The following is a 14,175-nucleotide window of genomic DNA, read 5'->3' on the forward strand; positions in this document are numbered from 1 at the left end:
AGCATTCACCCATTCACACACACATTCATACACTGATGGCAGAGGCTGCCATGCAAAGTACCAACCTGCCCATCAGGATCTAATCTGAATAAAGTACAATGCTAAAGACTATCTGAAATGTTTCCCAGTCAGCTTTAAAAGGCATACGACTGAAATGTATCTTCTGTATAGGCATATTACATATGATAGAAATTATGCCTTTAAATGATGAAGTGTGCTCTAAAATACAATCACAGAGGGTACAGCAGGGACCTGAAGGAGCATTTTGTGCACAAATTCTCAAATTTGTAAGTAGCGAAAGAAATTGTTTTTAGATCATTTAAATTTTTCACAGAGATCGCAAAATAAAAAAAAATTCCATCAGAATGGAGATCAGCAAATGACTTAAAGGCCATGTTGTGCCAGTCAACAAAGGTTTTGTCCAGCAGAGAGGGTTTAAATCAGTGATTTGAATGAATTGGAGATTTTAAGGAGAAAAGAGTCCAGACAAAGTGATGTCTAACCTGTAACCAGATTTTGATACATGAAAGGGACTCAAGTGTGTACCAAGATAGTGTATCTGCTCCTGGGTCCTCGTAGAGCCGGTGCAGAATTGGGCATCTGTTAGCAGCCAGTAATACACCGAAAGGTTTGGAGATGACATCCCTCCTGCCTTTTTTTAATATTGGAGTGTTTTCATTGATAGTCAAAGAAGTTTATGGTTCCAGTTATAGGATGAAATAATTATTTTTGATTTATTTTAAAATTATTTGAGGATGAAAATCGGGATATAATAAGTATGTAATGGAATAGTAGTATGGAATAGATTAATACATTTCGGGAGGATATTCATCTGTATGGAATTAATACGACCTGCAACTGACAGTGGTAGGCCTAATGACCTCCAGCGGTTTAGACTGCACTTCACCTGGTCCATAAGAGTAAGAGAGTTAGCTGCAAAGAGATTATAACATTTATTAGTTACATTAATGTCTAGTAAGTAAATAGTTAAGTAATTTTTAGAGGAAGTGAGGCAAAGGGATATTTAAGCGCTGCCTCATTGATCGGAAATAATTCGCTTTTCTGCAAATTTAGTTTATAGCCAGAGAGTTTGTCAAATATATTCAGAATGTCTAAAACATGATGTAGAGCGGTAGAGGGATCAGATATATATAAAAGTAAATAAGCCACATAAAGCGACTCACGTTGTTCTTGTCCCTCTCTTACAGTGCCTCTCATCTGTGTACTGTACTGAAGGGCTAGAGAGAAAGGCTCAATAGTGACTGCAAATAAAAGAGGAGAGAGCAGGCAACCCTGTCTTGTCCCTCTGCGTATATGAAACTGTTTAGAGTAGGTATTATTAGTACAAACTGAAGAAACCGGTGCTGTGTTTAGTAACCTGATCCAAGAAATAAATGTATTGCCAAACCCAAATCTTTTAAGAATATGAAATAAATACATGAAGCTTATCAAAGGCTTTTTTCCGCATCCATAGAAATTAGTACATCTGGAACTGGAGAATCTGGAGGGTGATTGATCATTTTGAACAGGCACCTTAATTTAAAAAAATATATATATATTTCTGATAATACCACTCTGGTCAGAGGATATAATATCAGGCAGTACAGTTTCTAAATAAGAGGCGAGAATCTTCACATCCACGCTTAACAGTGAAATTGGTCGATTAGAACTACATCAATAGGATCTTTTTCTTTCTTAAGTAATAAAGAGATCTGGGCTTCCCGTAATGTTTGTGGAAGGATTCCAGTCTCAAGTGATTCATGATACAAACTTAAAAGACGGCGTTCTACATTTACAGAAAGCTTTTTATAGAATTTGATGGGAAAACCGTCTTTACCGGGGCTTTATCCACTCTGCATACCCATGATTGCGTTGTTGATCTCCTCTCGTGTAATTGGGCTGTCAAAAATTTCCACTTTGTCAATAGCACTGACTTTAGGTGTAGGAACACTTTTTAAAAACCCATGGAGATCTTCAGGGTTAAAACTTTCTTCAGAGGAATAAAGTGAAATGTAAAATGCCTGATTTATTTCTTGAGGATCACGAGTAAGTCCATTACTGACATTAATGTCTGAGATTAATGGAGATACAGAGGACTTGGTGAACCAGAGCATACTGGGTTTGTCAGCATACTCATAACAAGCGTGTCTAGATTTAAAAAGCATCTCTTCAGCTTTAACTGTAGAGAGATTATCAAATTCAGTTTGAAGGAAGAGTCTCACTTGATATGGTTTAGCAGAGGGATAAGTCTACCTAAATATGAAAAACGATTAGTGATAACTGTTAAAATTGGCAACCCCTTTTTTTGTTTCATAAGATGCATAGAAAAGGATTTGTCCTTTAAGATATAAGATTTTTCATGTGCCACTGAGCAACTTTCATAGGAGTGAGGGCCCCACCTCCAATGCTGTATCCAGTTCCTTTTTTACATACATGGTTTTCCCCACCTGGTCAAAAGGTTGTATCCATACTCTCTCGTGTTATTAACAAGGAAGGTCTAAGATCATTTGAAGATCTAAATCAACTTCCTTCTGTTTCTATTTACAGCTGATGTCTGTTATTTGGAATAATCATCTTCCTACACTTTATATCCACTTCTCAATCGTATGACTACTGAATCACAATATGGGGGCTTTGCATAAGAAATTACAAGAATCTATGTCAGTGCCCGTCAATGGATGTAACCAGTGGTGGTTTTAGACTATTTTTAAGAAAACATTAAAAAAAACATAAGGAATCCATTGGTGCAACGATGTCATGCTAGCTTGTCGGGACGGAGGCTAAATAAAGCTGCAAATTAAGGTTGAATTTTGGCAAGGGAAAACTGGCATGGCCATTTTCAAAGGGGTCCCTTGACCTCTGACCTCTAGATATCTGAAGGAAAATGGATTCTATGGGTACCCACGAGTCTCCCCTTTACAGACATGCCATGATTATGCTAATCCCATTCAGTTTTTTTGCATCCCAAAATTGCGGCAACAACTTATGAGACACAACAGAGCATGGGAAAGGCCATCATATACTTCTATCATAATGTTCTAAGCCCTTAGAAACTTTCATAATTTATTTGAATCAATTAATTAATTCATGTTTATTTCTGATTTATGACTAGCACAACTTGACACACTGTGCTGAGCTGCATCTCAAATTAATCTTCAGTTAGCTTTCAGATGATGACAACCACTTTTATGTGACATCTACTGCTGACCTGCTATCTCCCCCTAAAGACCACCTACCCTTACCCTGATATTCTTACCCTAACCCTTACCGATCTCACTCCTCATGCCTAAGCCTAACCAACCCAACCACTGAAGGCATCGATTACTAGCAAGATTGTCTGTCTGTTATCAGATATTGTTAGCGCGATATCTAAATCTATCTAGAGCCTAATTTGGATGGGAAAAAATTCCTAGGTGACGAGGGAACATAGGCCTGACCCCCAGTGGTTCCAGACCAATCATAGCTTACCATCTTCTTCCTTTGTTTTACAAAGAAGCTCTATTTCCTCTAAACCTTGTGACTAGGAGGAAAACAACAATTGTTCCTCCTTGCAGCACCAACTGCATCATTCTTCTTTTGCTTAGCCATATTTACAGTCGTGCATGGAGGAGCCTCTGTGCTCCTATTGGTCAACATTTGGAACGTGAATGTGAAAGGAAATTAAGAATAAAAAGGATGAATTGACTATGAATAAAACTAACATGAACTTTTGATCACAGGACTAAGACTAAATCTAAAAATACCTAACAAAATTAACATTATTTGTGATTTTGGGTTACGTAAATAATATGCACTTGATTTAGTATGTGGCAGATCTTAGACATATTTTGAGATTGGGTCAAGAGAAAATCTGGTCTTCTCATAATGCTCATTAATGACAGACGAGGCATAAACTCCATTGACTGATTTATTACAGAAAAAGACAGATATTTCTGTTAGTAATTATGAATATCAATATACTGTAGCAATGACAAGAGTCTAATAAATCAAACAACAAAAACAATTCCAATATTGGCAGTAGTAAAAAGTAACTGTAATAAGATCATTTAAAAAGAGATAATATAAGTAATAAGTATAAAAATGGTTGAATACTCCAAGAAATTCAGAAAGATAAAGCATTGTTCATCAAATTCTTGAAGAAAAAAACATACAAAATAGTATGATTAAAATGTTTGTGTAAAAATGATTTTCAGATGAGTTGGACAACAAATATCTAAATGGTTAACAATTAAAAAAAAAATCCATTCTTTCTTTTTTACATAATGTCAACTTCTCACAACTCTTTCCCTTTTCGTGTAACTCAACAAGTCTCAAATACAAGTTTCATGCATTTTCATAATCAACACTTCATTAATTCAATGACAGGACATCCACCTTATAACTAATTCTTAATCTATTGAAACATTCTTTCAAAACCCCTCAAAAGATAGTTTACAAAAAATACAATTACAGAGATATTTATACACAACTTTAATCAAAACGTGTGTTGACTGTTATGATGCATTTTAATGAGATCTGTATTATAGAAAAAAAAGTGAAAATTTAAATTACAACCAATTATGGCTGCCATTTCTTATTTTGAATGAATTAAACTATGTACACGTCTGTCAACATGCCTCAGCTTAACATCCTACATCTTTATTTGCTCTTTAAACTGTGAGAAGAACATTTCATGCATCTTGTATTAAAAATACACATCTTTGGATGATTGAAGAATATACTTCTCAGAACTCATTTTGCATCTTGATCAACTTTTTTTTAGAAAAGCAAACAACTTACAGTTTCATGTCATTTCTGTTTGATGAGATTTTCACATAAAAGTAAAAACATAAAAACAAAAGTCAGATCATATCTTACATTCCCGTTTTTAGAGGAATGAAAATGTCTCCATAATATCTGAAAACCTAGAAACTTCTTCATTCCTTCTTTTAAAAAAGTTCCTTTAAATATTCAAGGAAAAAAACAATCATGCATCTTAATCATCTTGTAAAATAATAATGATAAAAAATATTTCTAAATAAAGAAAAACCTATGATGAATTCTGATCGGTCATCATTTAATGGCTAACAAACACGTCATTTGTAATTACACATGTTCTCCTTTGCTTTAGGACATTTTCAGGAATGATTACTACTTAATGTTTTACTGCAACTCAATCTCTCTATACATAAAATAACTAAAATACTATGATTAAATTATAAACAGGTACTGTTTCAGTTATTTTTGAAAGGATTCATCCTCATCATTGATATTGTTGCACTCCTTCAATCGAATCAAAAATGATTTCTTTTGAACAGTTAAAGACACTTTGGGCTTCTGTTACTTTGAGTAGAGCTTGGTTGTTTCTTGGTTGGTTTTGTACATTTCATCCAGACTATCAATAGCTTCTTTTTTCTCGTGGTCTCTCCACTCACTGGGAATTTCTCCTCTGCCCTGGAATTTTAATTTATAATGGTCTTCCAGTTGTTCTTCAAATCGAAATACAAACCATTTCCAGTATGTCAGCTTTGACGCATCAGGAGTAATCTCCCATGTAGCATACTCCTCTCCAGCAGTTTGATACAGATTATAAGGAATGCTCTCATCTGAATCACTATGAGGATAGAAACTTCTATCACTTGCAACTAATGTTGTACAGAAATCAATGACCAGGTCCACTGTGCCTCTAGTTTTCATCCCATTGATCCCAGAGGGGCGATGAAATGGGACATTGTGTTTGTCAGGACTGTGATCTTCCAGTGTGTTGATACAAACAGCTGCACAGAATGGACACTTTACCCAGCAGCAGTTACACAGCTGATCAATGAGGATTTGATCAGGCTTCATCCTGAATTCCTTCATCTTATCCAATGAGAGGCTGCTCATCTCCTCAATGACAGATACAAGACCTTTCTCTATCTCTTCTTTGAGAAAATCAAAACTGTTTATGTCACTGAAGTTTTGACAACAGATGGGGTCGAATGTTAGCTTATCTTTTAGCAAACTGGAAAATTCCTCCACCCACATGTCCAGGTCTCCTCTCTGGGTTTTGACTTTCTCTGTTGCAGTAAATAAAGCTTGACTCACAAGATTTTTGATGTCTTCAACATTTTTCTTTAGTATGTTCTGGGCTTTATCTTTGTTGTCTGTGAAGATTTATTTCTGTACTTCCTCCTTTATGAAAGTCTCAACTTGTCTCCTTGGGTGTCGGATGTAGGTGATAAAACCATCAAAGTCCTCTTTCTCTGCGAGTGACTTCAACACGTGTTTCTCCAAGTTCAGCCTGTTCCCACTGAATGCTGGGAAACTGCACCTCATCTCTCCAGCGAGATCAATGGCAGTCTTGTTACAGACAGCCTCAATAGTGGAACTCTTCAGTTTCTCACAGATCAGTTCTCCAAGCACAACAGCAGACGAGTTTCCTTCGCAGAAGCTTCTGAAAATGTTGTAATATTGCATTTTCTTGCTTTCTACATAAGCGAGTGCATCGTTGTTCCCTTTGAATTTCTTGTGGGACTCTGTAAGCCATCCCTCTGCTCTGTGAAACACATACAGTATGACATCAACTGTAAACTTCTTCTTCAGAGCATATTTCCTCTTTGATTCAAATTCAGTCACCTTTTCTTTCACCTGGTTGGCCACTTCCTGCAAGAAAGTTGATTTGTAGCCTCTTGTAGCTACAGGTTTGCTCTTGATTGCATCAAGGGACTGTTTTTCAACATCATCAATGAAGGATCTGATCAGTTGCTGTTCTTCAAACTGGAAATACCCCGTCAATTTATATGCTGCTTTTGTCACGGCTGATGTTGCTTTTGTCCAGGTTTCTGAAACATGGTCAAGGAAACCTTTTTCTGTGTTACTCAGATCTTGGTGCTTGCTGAGAGATACATAATGAACGTAATCTCCAACCTCTGATATTTTTTTGAATCTGCCACTGCTTTTGCATTCATCTATGAGAGACCATTCAAACCCAATCTCCAGAAGGATAGTTGACTGATCTTCTTCATAGTTGATGTCCTCAATAGGTTTTATACCTGCAGTTAGTTCACGAACCAAGCCACTCCAAACAGAGTCAAAGTGCTTTTTAAGTTCCTCTTCATCTTTTGCCTTGTCCTTTAACTGATGAGCGAGCTCTTTGCTCTTTTGTAGCAGCTTGTTCTCAAACTCTGTCTTCTTATCATCTAGCTTTTTACAAGCATTCTTCTGCTGGATAACTTCATCCAGTCTTCTTTTAACTGCTCCCACTTGCTCATCATGAAACTCCTTGATTTTGCTTTCGAATCGTCCTCGCCACTGAACCAACATTTCTTTGTCTCTGTCATCATCAAAGTATGTTGTCATTGCTTTTGTGATTTCTCCATAGGTTTTGTTCATTTCTTTATGAAGATAATTGAGCTCGACTTTGTCAAGTTTTCCATTTTCAATTTGGGTATGAAGCCCATTCTCAATGGTCAACATGTTGCTCCTCAGGGTCCAGGTCCAGTTCCAATACTGGACCTCAAGTTTTCTGTACACTGCAATTTCAAGTGTGTTTTTGAAACTGAAAACAAAGTGTTCGTTCATCAGGGCTTTCCACAGGTCCTGGATTTTGCTTTTGAACTGTGAGAGAGTAATCCCAGCAGACTGGGAAGCTTTAGAGAGGATGATGGTCTTCAGCTCTTGGACGCTCTCACTATAACCTGGATTTGGAGGAGCCATAGGTGGACTTCCCTCCCATAGCTGGGCAAAGTATTTCACATCTTTCTGCACATCAAATGCAATGACGTCACTGAAGCACTCAGCATCACAAACCTCCTCTTTGGCTGCTAGTGAGGCCATCTTGTCCAGTTTTTCTTGCAGCCGTCTCTTTCCATCCATGTTTTTCTCTGCAGCTGCAATATCTGTAACATTCTGGTGAACGAACACACAACTTGGAGAAAGTTTGATTTTCTTCATCCTCATGAAAGCCTGAACAACAATCTGCAGAACATCTTGCATCTCAGCTGGATTCTCTCCAAAGATGTTGATCAGTGTCATGTTTCCCAGACCAACAACAAATGTTGCCAGTTCATTGTCGTGGTGAAGAGTGGCGTTACCTTCCAACTCCAGAGCACGCAGTCCTTCCGTGTCCACCACTAGGATGTAGTCAAACTGATAGTCTTTCTTGATCTCCTCTGACACTTTGACCAGCTGCATGAAGGCCCCCTTGGTGCACCTGCCAGCACTCACTGCAAACTGTAACCCAAACATGGCATTCAGCATTGTTGATTTTCCACTGCTCTGTACGCCCAAAACTGACAAAACAAAAACTCTCTTGTCGCCCAGTTTCTTGATGACTTCATCTAAAAGACTAGAGATCCATGTTAAAGGTACATGACCTGCATCACCATCCATCAGCTCCATTGGGTGTCCTGATATCATCAGCTCTGCAGCCAGCTCCGGGTATTTAGACCAGTCAGTCTGTACCATCTTTGTTTGTTTCTGCAGAGATGCATGGGCTTCATAGATATGTCCCATTTCTCTAAAGATGTGCTCCAAGCCAAAAGTTGCTGACTGTAGTTTTGTTGATATGTCATCAAGCTCAATTTGCTTTCCTTTTAACAGATCAGATTTGTCATGCTTCTTCTTCAAAGCCAAGACTTCAGTCCACTTTTCATCATAGTTTTGGAGAATTGAAGAGAGATCGTCTGTGGAGAGGGCATCTATTAAGATCTGAGTCCATTTCAGGAAATAGACTTTGTCTGTTGATGGCAAAGATGAGAGGCTTTCAATGAACAACTTCATCGGTTCACTGCAGGAAGCAGTGTGTTGTTTTTGTCGTATTTGGTTTAATTTTTGTTGCTTTTCACATTTCTCCTTCTCAATATTTCCTTTCAGGTGATACAGTTCTTTGTTTGTTTTGCACCACTCATGCCACAGCTGGCCTTGACAAGGGAGAAATTTATCTTTGATCTTTGAAACATCCATCCCCTGAAGCAAGTTCACTACTTTCATAGCAGCAGATTTTCCTTTTTGACAGGCTTCATCATCTTCATCCACTCTGATTCCAGAGACCTTAGCCATGGTTTCAAGCTGGAAGGATGCATGTGGTCCAGACAAAATGTTTCCAATGATTTTTTTCAGTTCTTCAGAAACATCTGACTGGCTTCTGTCCTTTAGACCCACTTTGTATTTTCCCTTTTTTTTCTCAACGGCACCACAATCATTATCAGCAATGAGAATAATGAGAGGCTTTGGGGACTTGAGAAGGGCTGAGATAACTCTAGTACTTTGTTTACCTCTTTCCAGAGTTGGTACAAGAACAACATTGACTGAAGATTTGTCAGTCAATATGTCACGCTGTTTTTCAATCGACAGAGCATCACCATGAAGATTACAGAAGGCAATGCAGTCAGTGAAGGCATCATTGGGTTTTCCAGCAGGGCAGTACCAGGCAATCTCTGCCACACCATCCATCAGATGTCGAGACTTGGTGCTACCTGGGCAGTTTCTGTGGAAGAAGGTGTTGTGACGGTCGTTGATCAAAGAGTTCATCAGCTGAGATTTAGACAGAGATAGTGAACCTAGGCGGAGAAATGACACCATGGCTGTCTCAGCTTTGCAGATGGGCATACTCTTCATGGTGACAATGTTTGAATTGTCTTTGATTTCAGTTATCTTCCATGTTTTTCTTATTTGTCTGAATGTCCACAGAGGACAGCCAATATCCATTGTGACTGGGTCAGGAACAAGCAAAGGTAAGGCGTACTGACATTGTGATAGCTTTGTAATCATATTCTGCTTAAAGAAGCTGTCTGAGCAGTGAAATACTGCCATTTGAACATCCATTGGATGCACATGAGTCTTGAGCTTTGATTTGTCAAAGTCTACACTGGTGGTGTAAAAATCATTGAAGTCATCGTCATCTGTGTCAACAGTGTCAAATTCTGCTACAGGCTTTGAATGGCTCACCTCAGGACTGTTTTGTTTTACAGGAATATATCTGGCTCTGTAGTCTAATATCATCAACCTCTGAAGAAAAGTAAGAGCGAGCTCTTTCTCAGATGTGTCATGGTCCTGTCTCACAGGTGGACCTACTTTAAGAAAATCTGCTGGTGACAACTTCTGTTGATGTTTGTCTTGAAGGTGAAGTCTGCCAAACAGTGCTCTTTGATATTGTTTCTTCCTGTTGATCTCTTCAGAAATCTCCACTGACTGCTGTAAATAAGTAAATAAACATTTAGGACTGTCAATCGATTAAAATATTTAATCGCTATTAATCACATGATTTTCCATAGTTAATCGCAATTAATTGCAAATTAATCACACATTTATCTGTTTAAAATATACCTTAAAAGGAGATTTGTCAATTATTTAACACTCTTATTAACATGGGAGTGGGCAAATATGCTGCTTTATGCAAATGTATGTGTAAATATATTATTAGAAATCAATTGACAACATAAAACAATGACAAATATTGTCCAAAAACCCTCACAGGTACTGCATTTAGCATAAAAAAATGTGCTCAAATCATAACATGGCAAATTCAAGCCCAACAGGCAACAACAGCTGTCAGTGTGTCAGTGCGCTGACTTGACTATGACTTGCCGCAAACTGCATGTGATTATCATAAAGTCGGCATGTCTGTAAACGGGAGACTTGTGGGTACCCATAGAACCCATTTTCATTCACATATCTCTCACATACTGGCTATGCCAGTTTTTCCTCACCAGCCTAAGTTTGGAGCGTTATTTGGCCTCCTCAAGACAAGCCACTACGACATGGTTGGTACCAATGGATTCCTTAGGTTCTAGTTTCATATGATGTCAGTATTTTCACTCTAGCTGCAACCTAAAAATAACAAGTTGCGTTAATGAAATTAGTGGCGTTAAAACGAATTTGCGCTGACGCATCATTATCGCGTTAACTTTGACAGCCCTAAAATAAACGTATTGTATGTAGAAATGATTATGTCACAAAATGGGATATAAAGTAACTAGTCATAAAAATGTAATGCCCGAATTAAATTTGGAGTTTCTTACCTTATCCTTGTTTCCACTCGTATCTAAGGCACCTGCAGTAGAATAATGAACTGTATTATAAGAGGGTCAGATCAATGTACTTGTAAACCAATATATTTTTCTTACTATTAATAATGTTCAATTTTGAATGTCATCAATTGAATTAGCTCTATTCTTGATTTTTGTTCCTGTTATTGTAGTATTCATTAAAAGATTACCTTTCTCAGTGGTTGCAGATTGTACAGGCTTGATTTCAGATTCTTCTCCTATTGTTGTTTTGTCATCATTCTTTGAGTGTTCATCATCACCAGGTTCATTCACTGGATCACACTAAGAAAGCAAATAATTTAATTTAACATCAGGTTCAAACCATGAGAGAAGATCAACAACACACAATAGTAAACCAATTCAGAGAACAACAGCAAAATAAAACCAATGGTAAACAGTATGCACTAAATGCAAGCAGTGTAATATTTTTGTGAGAAGAAATTAAACTCTTCTGCAAGTATTTTCAACTCATCCATGTGTCCAACCAGATGGTTCATGGAGTCAAACTCTATTCAAGTCTAAACTAACAATTCAAACAGCTCCAATCTTCAGCTGAAGGTTCAGGTGTTAGTGCTAAAATTTGACATAAATTCAGAAAAAATAGGTAGCATTAAAAAAAGAAATGCTTCTGTATGACAATGACTACTGAGGACCAAAATATCTCACCTTTACCTCTGTTTCAGCTGCACTCTCCTCCAGCTCGTCTCCTGCAGGGTAATGTAACAACAAGCAGATTGTAGGATCAAACATAAAATATGTTGGTTTTGGTCAGTTTAGCATTTCAGATTAACTGGATTTATCTGCAAAAACGATGTATAGATTCACAAAGTTCACTTTTCCACAAGACGAATCTTGTCTACAAAAATATTTTAACTTTTTATTCAAAGTTATCCAGACTTTGCAGAAACTGACCGTAAAACTAAAAAGTGATCTAGTCTGAGTTGTTGGACTTGTGTTCTTTTTCATTAAAATGTTACCTTTCTCATTGTTTGCAGATGATACAGACGTGATTTCAGACTCTCCTCCTGTGTTGTCATCATTCTTTGAGTGTTCATCATCACCAGGTCCTCTCACTGGATCACACTAAGAAAACAGGGGATTTCATTTAGTTCACCTTGTTAGAGCATTTGAGATTAAGAATGTTTCAGTAGTATAAGCCAAGAAAACAGCAACAAGATAAACATACAACACTCAAGATCAATGTCACACAGTGATGCACCAATTGAGTACAAGTACAGCAGAGTACTGCAAAAATATAAGCAAGGTAAAACAGTATTCAGAGTTCCAAACTTCAGCTTTGAAGATTGGAACTCTTTATTTAGGTGAGACTTCAAATTTGATGACATAGGTCGAAAACAAAAGCTGTTCTAATGGTGATCACTAATGAAGGTGAAACAATGAAGCATTCTTCTCCCTCGCACTTTGATACAGTTTATAAGGAAGGGTCTTATCTGAATAATGATGAGGATAGAAACTTCTATCACTTGCAACTAATGTTGTACAGAAATTGGTGACCAGTTCCAATGTGTCTCTAGTGTGCCATCTATCGATCCCAGCAGGTCGATGAAATGGGACGTTGTGTTTGTCAGGACTGTGATCTTCCAGTGTGTTGGTACAAACAGCTGCACAGAATGGACACTTTACCCAGCAGCAGTTGCACAGCTGATCAATGAGGATTTGATCAGGCTTCATCCTGAATTCCTTCATTTTATCCAATGAGAGTCTGCTTACTTCCATTATGACGCATTCAAGACCTTTCTCTATCTCTTCTTTAAGAGGGTCAAAACTGTTTACGTCACTGAAGTTTTGACAACAGATGGTGTCTAATGTTAGCTTATCTTTAGCAAACTGGAAAATTCCTCCACCCACATGTCTGGGTCTCCTCTCTGGGTTTCGACTTTCTCTGTTGCAGCAAAATAAAGCTTGACTCACAAGACTTTTGCTTCATGCAAATGTAAGTATATATATATATTATTTAAAATCAATTAATTACACAAAACAATGACAAATATTGTCCATAAACCCTCACAGGTACTGCATTTAGCTTAAAAAAATGTGCTCAAATCATAACATGGCAAAATCAAGCCCAACAGGCAACAACAGCTGTCAGTGTGTCAGTGTGCTGACTTGACTATGATTTGCCCCAAACTGCATTTGATTATCATAAAGTGGGCATGTCTGTAAAGGGGAGGCTTGTGGGTACCCATAGAACCCATTTTCATTCACATATCTCTCACATACTGGCTATGCCAGTTTCTCCTCATCAAAATTTAGCATAAGGTGGAGCATTATTCAGCCTCCTTCACGACAAGCTACTACGACATGGTTGGTACCAATGGATTCCTTATGTTTTAGTTTCATATGATGCCAGTATTTTCACTCTAGCTGCAACCCAAAAATCACAAGTTGCGTTAATGTGTTATTATTGTGTTAACTTTGACAGCCCTCAAATAAACATATTGTATGTAGAACATGATAATGTCACACAATGGGATATAAAGTAACTAGTCATAAAAATGTAATGCCCGTATTAACTTTGGAGTTTCTTACCTTATCCTTGTTTCCACTCGTGTCCATATCTAAGGTACCTGCAGTAGAATAATGAACTTTATTATAAGAGGGTCAGACCAATGTACTTGTAAACCAAAATATTTTTTTTCTATTAATAATGTTAACTTTAAGCAATTTTGAATGTCATCAACTGAATTAGCTCTATTTTTGATTTTTTTCCCGTTATTGTAGTATTCATTAAAACATTACCTTTCTCAGTGGTTGCAGATTGTACAGGCTTGATTTCAGATTCTCCTCCTTTGTTGTCATCATTCTTTGAGTGTTCAACATCATCAGGTTCATTCGCTGGATCACACTAAGAAAACAAATAATTTCATTTAACATCAGGTTCAAACCATGAGAGAAGATCAACAACACACAATAGTAGACCAATTCAGAGAACAACGGCAAAATAAAAGCAATCTGCAAGTATTTCAACTCATCCATGTGTCCAACCAGATGTTTCATGGAGTCAAACTCTATTCAAGTCTAAACTGACAATGCAAACAGCTCCAATCTTCAGCCAAAACTTGACCTAAATGAATAAGAAAATCTGTTGGTGACAACTTCTGTTGTTGTTTGTCTTGAAGGTGAAGTCTGCCAAGCAGTGTTTCAG

General features: G+C 37.4%; 1 protein-coding gene, 1 long non-coding RNA gene and 1 pseudogene across 2 annotated transcripts in view; all 3 read right to left on the reverse strand.

Moving 5' to 3' along the window:
* The window catches only part of LOC141781524 (interferon-induced very large GTPase 1-like), a 175,159-nt gene that overhangs the window by 126,296 nt on the left and 34,688 nt on the right, over positions 1-14,175 (reverse strand). The window contains exon 5 of the mRNA XM_074657348.1: positions 10,983-11,014. Within this exon, the coding sequence (XP_074513449.1) occupies positions 10,983-11,014 (32 nt within the window). The remainder of the gene's footprint in view (positions 1-10,982; positions 11,015-14,175) is intronic.
* On the reverse strand, positions 3,924-10,360 carry LOC141780280 (interferon-induced very large GTPase 1-like; annotated as a pseudogene).
* Positions 11,663-13,877, reverse strand: LOC141780282 (uncharacterized). The gene is made up of 4 exons (XR_012596603.1): positions 13,770-13,877; positions 13,560-13,597; positions 11,987-12,092; positions 11,663-11,716 (listed from the first exon to the last, which is right to left on the reverse strand). It is a non-coding gene; the product is annotated as an uncharacterized LOC141780282 (long non-coding RNA).

The sequence above is a fragment of the Sebastes fasciatus genome, chromosome 13 (assembly GCF_043250625.1).
Source record: "Sebastes fasciatus isolate fSebFas1 chromosome 13, fSebFas1.pri, whole genome shotgun sequence".
Classification (NCBI taxonomy): Eukaryota; Metazoa; Chordata; class Actinopteri; order Perciformes; family Sebastidae; genus Sebastes; species Sebastes fasciatus.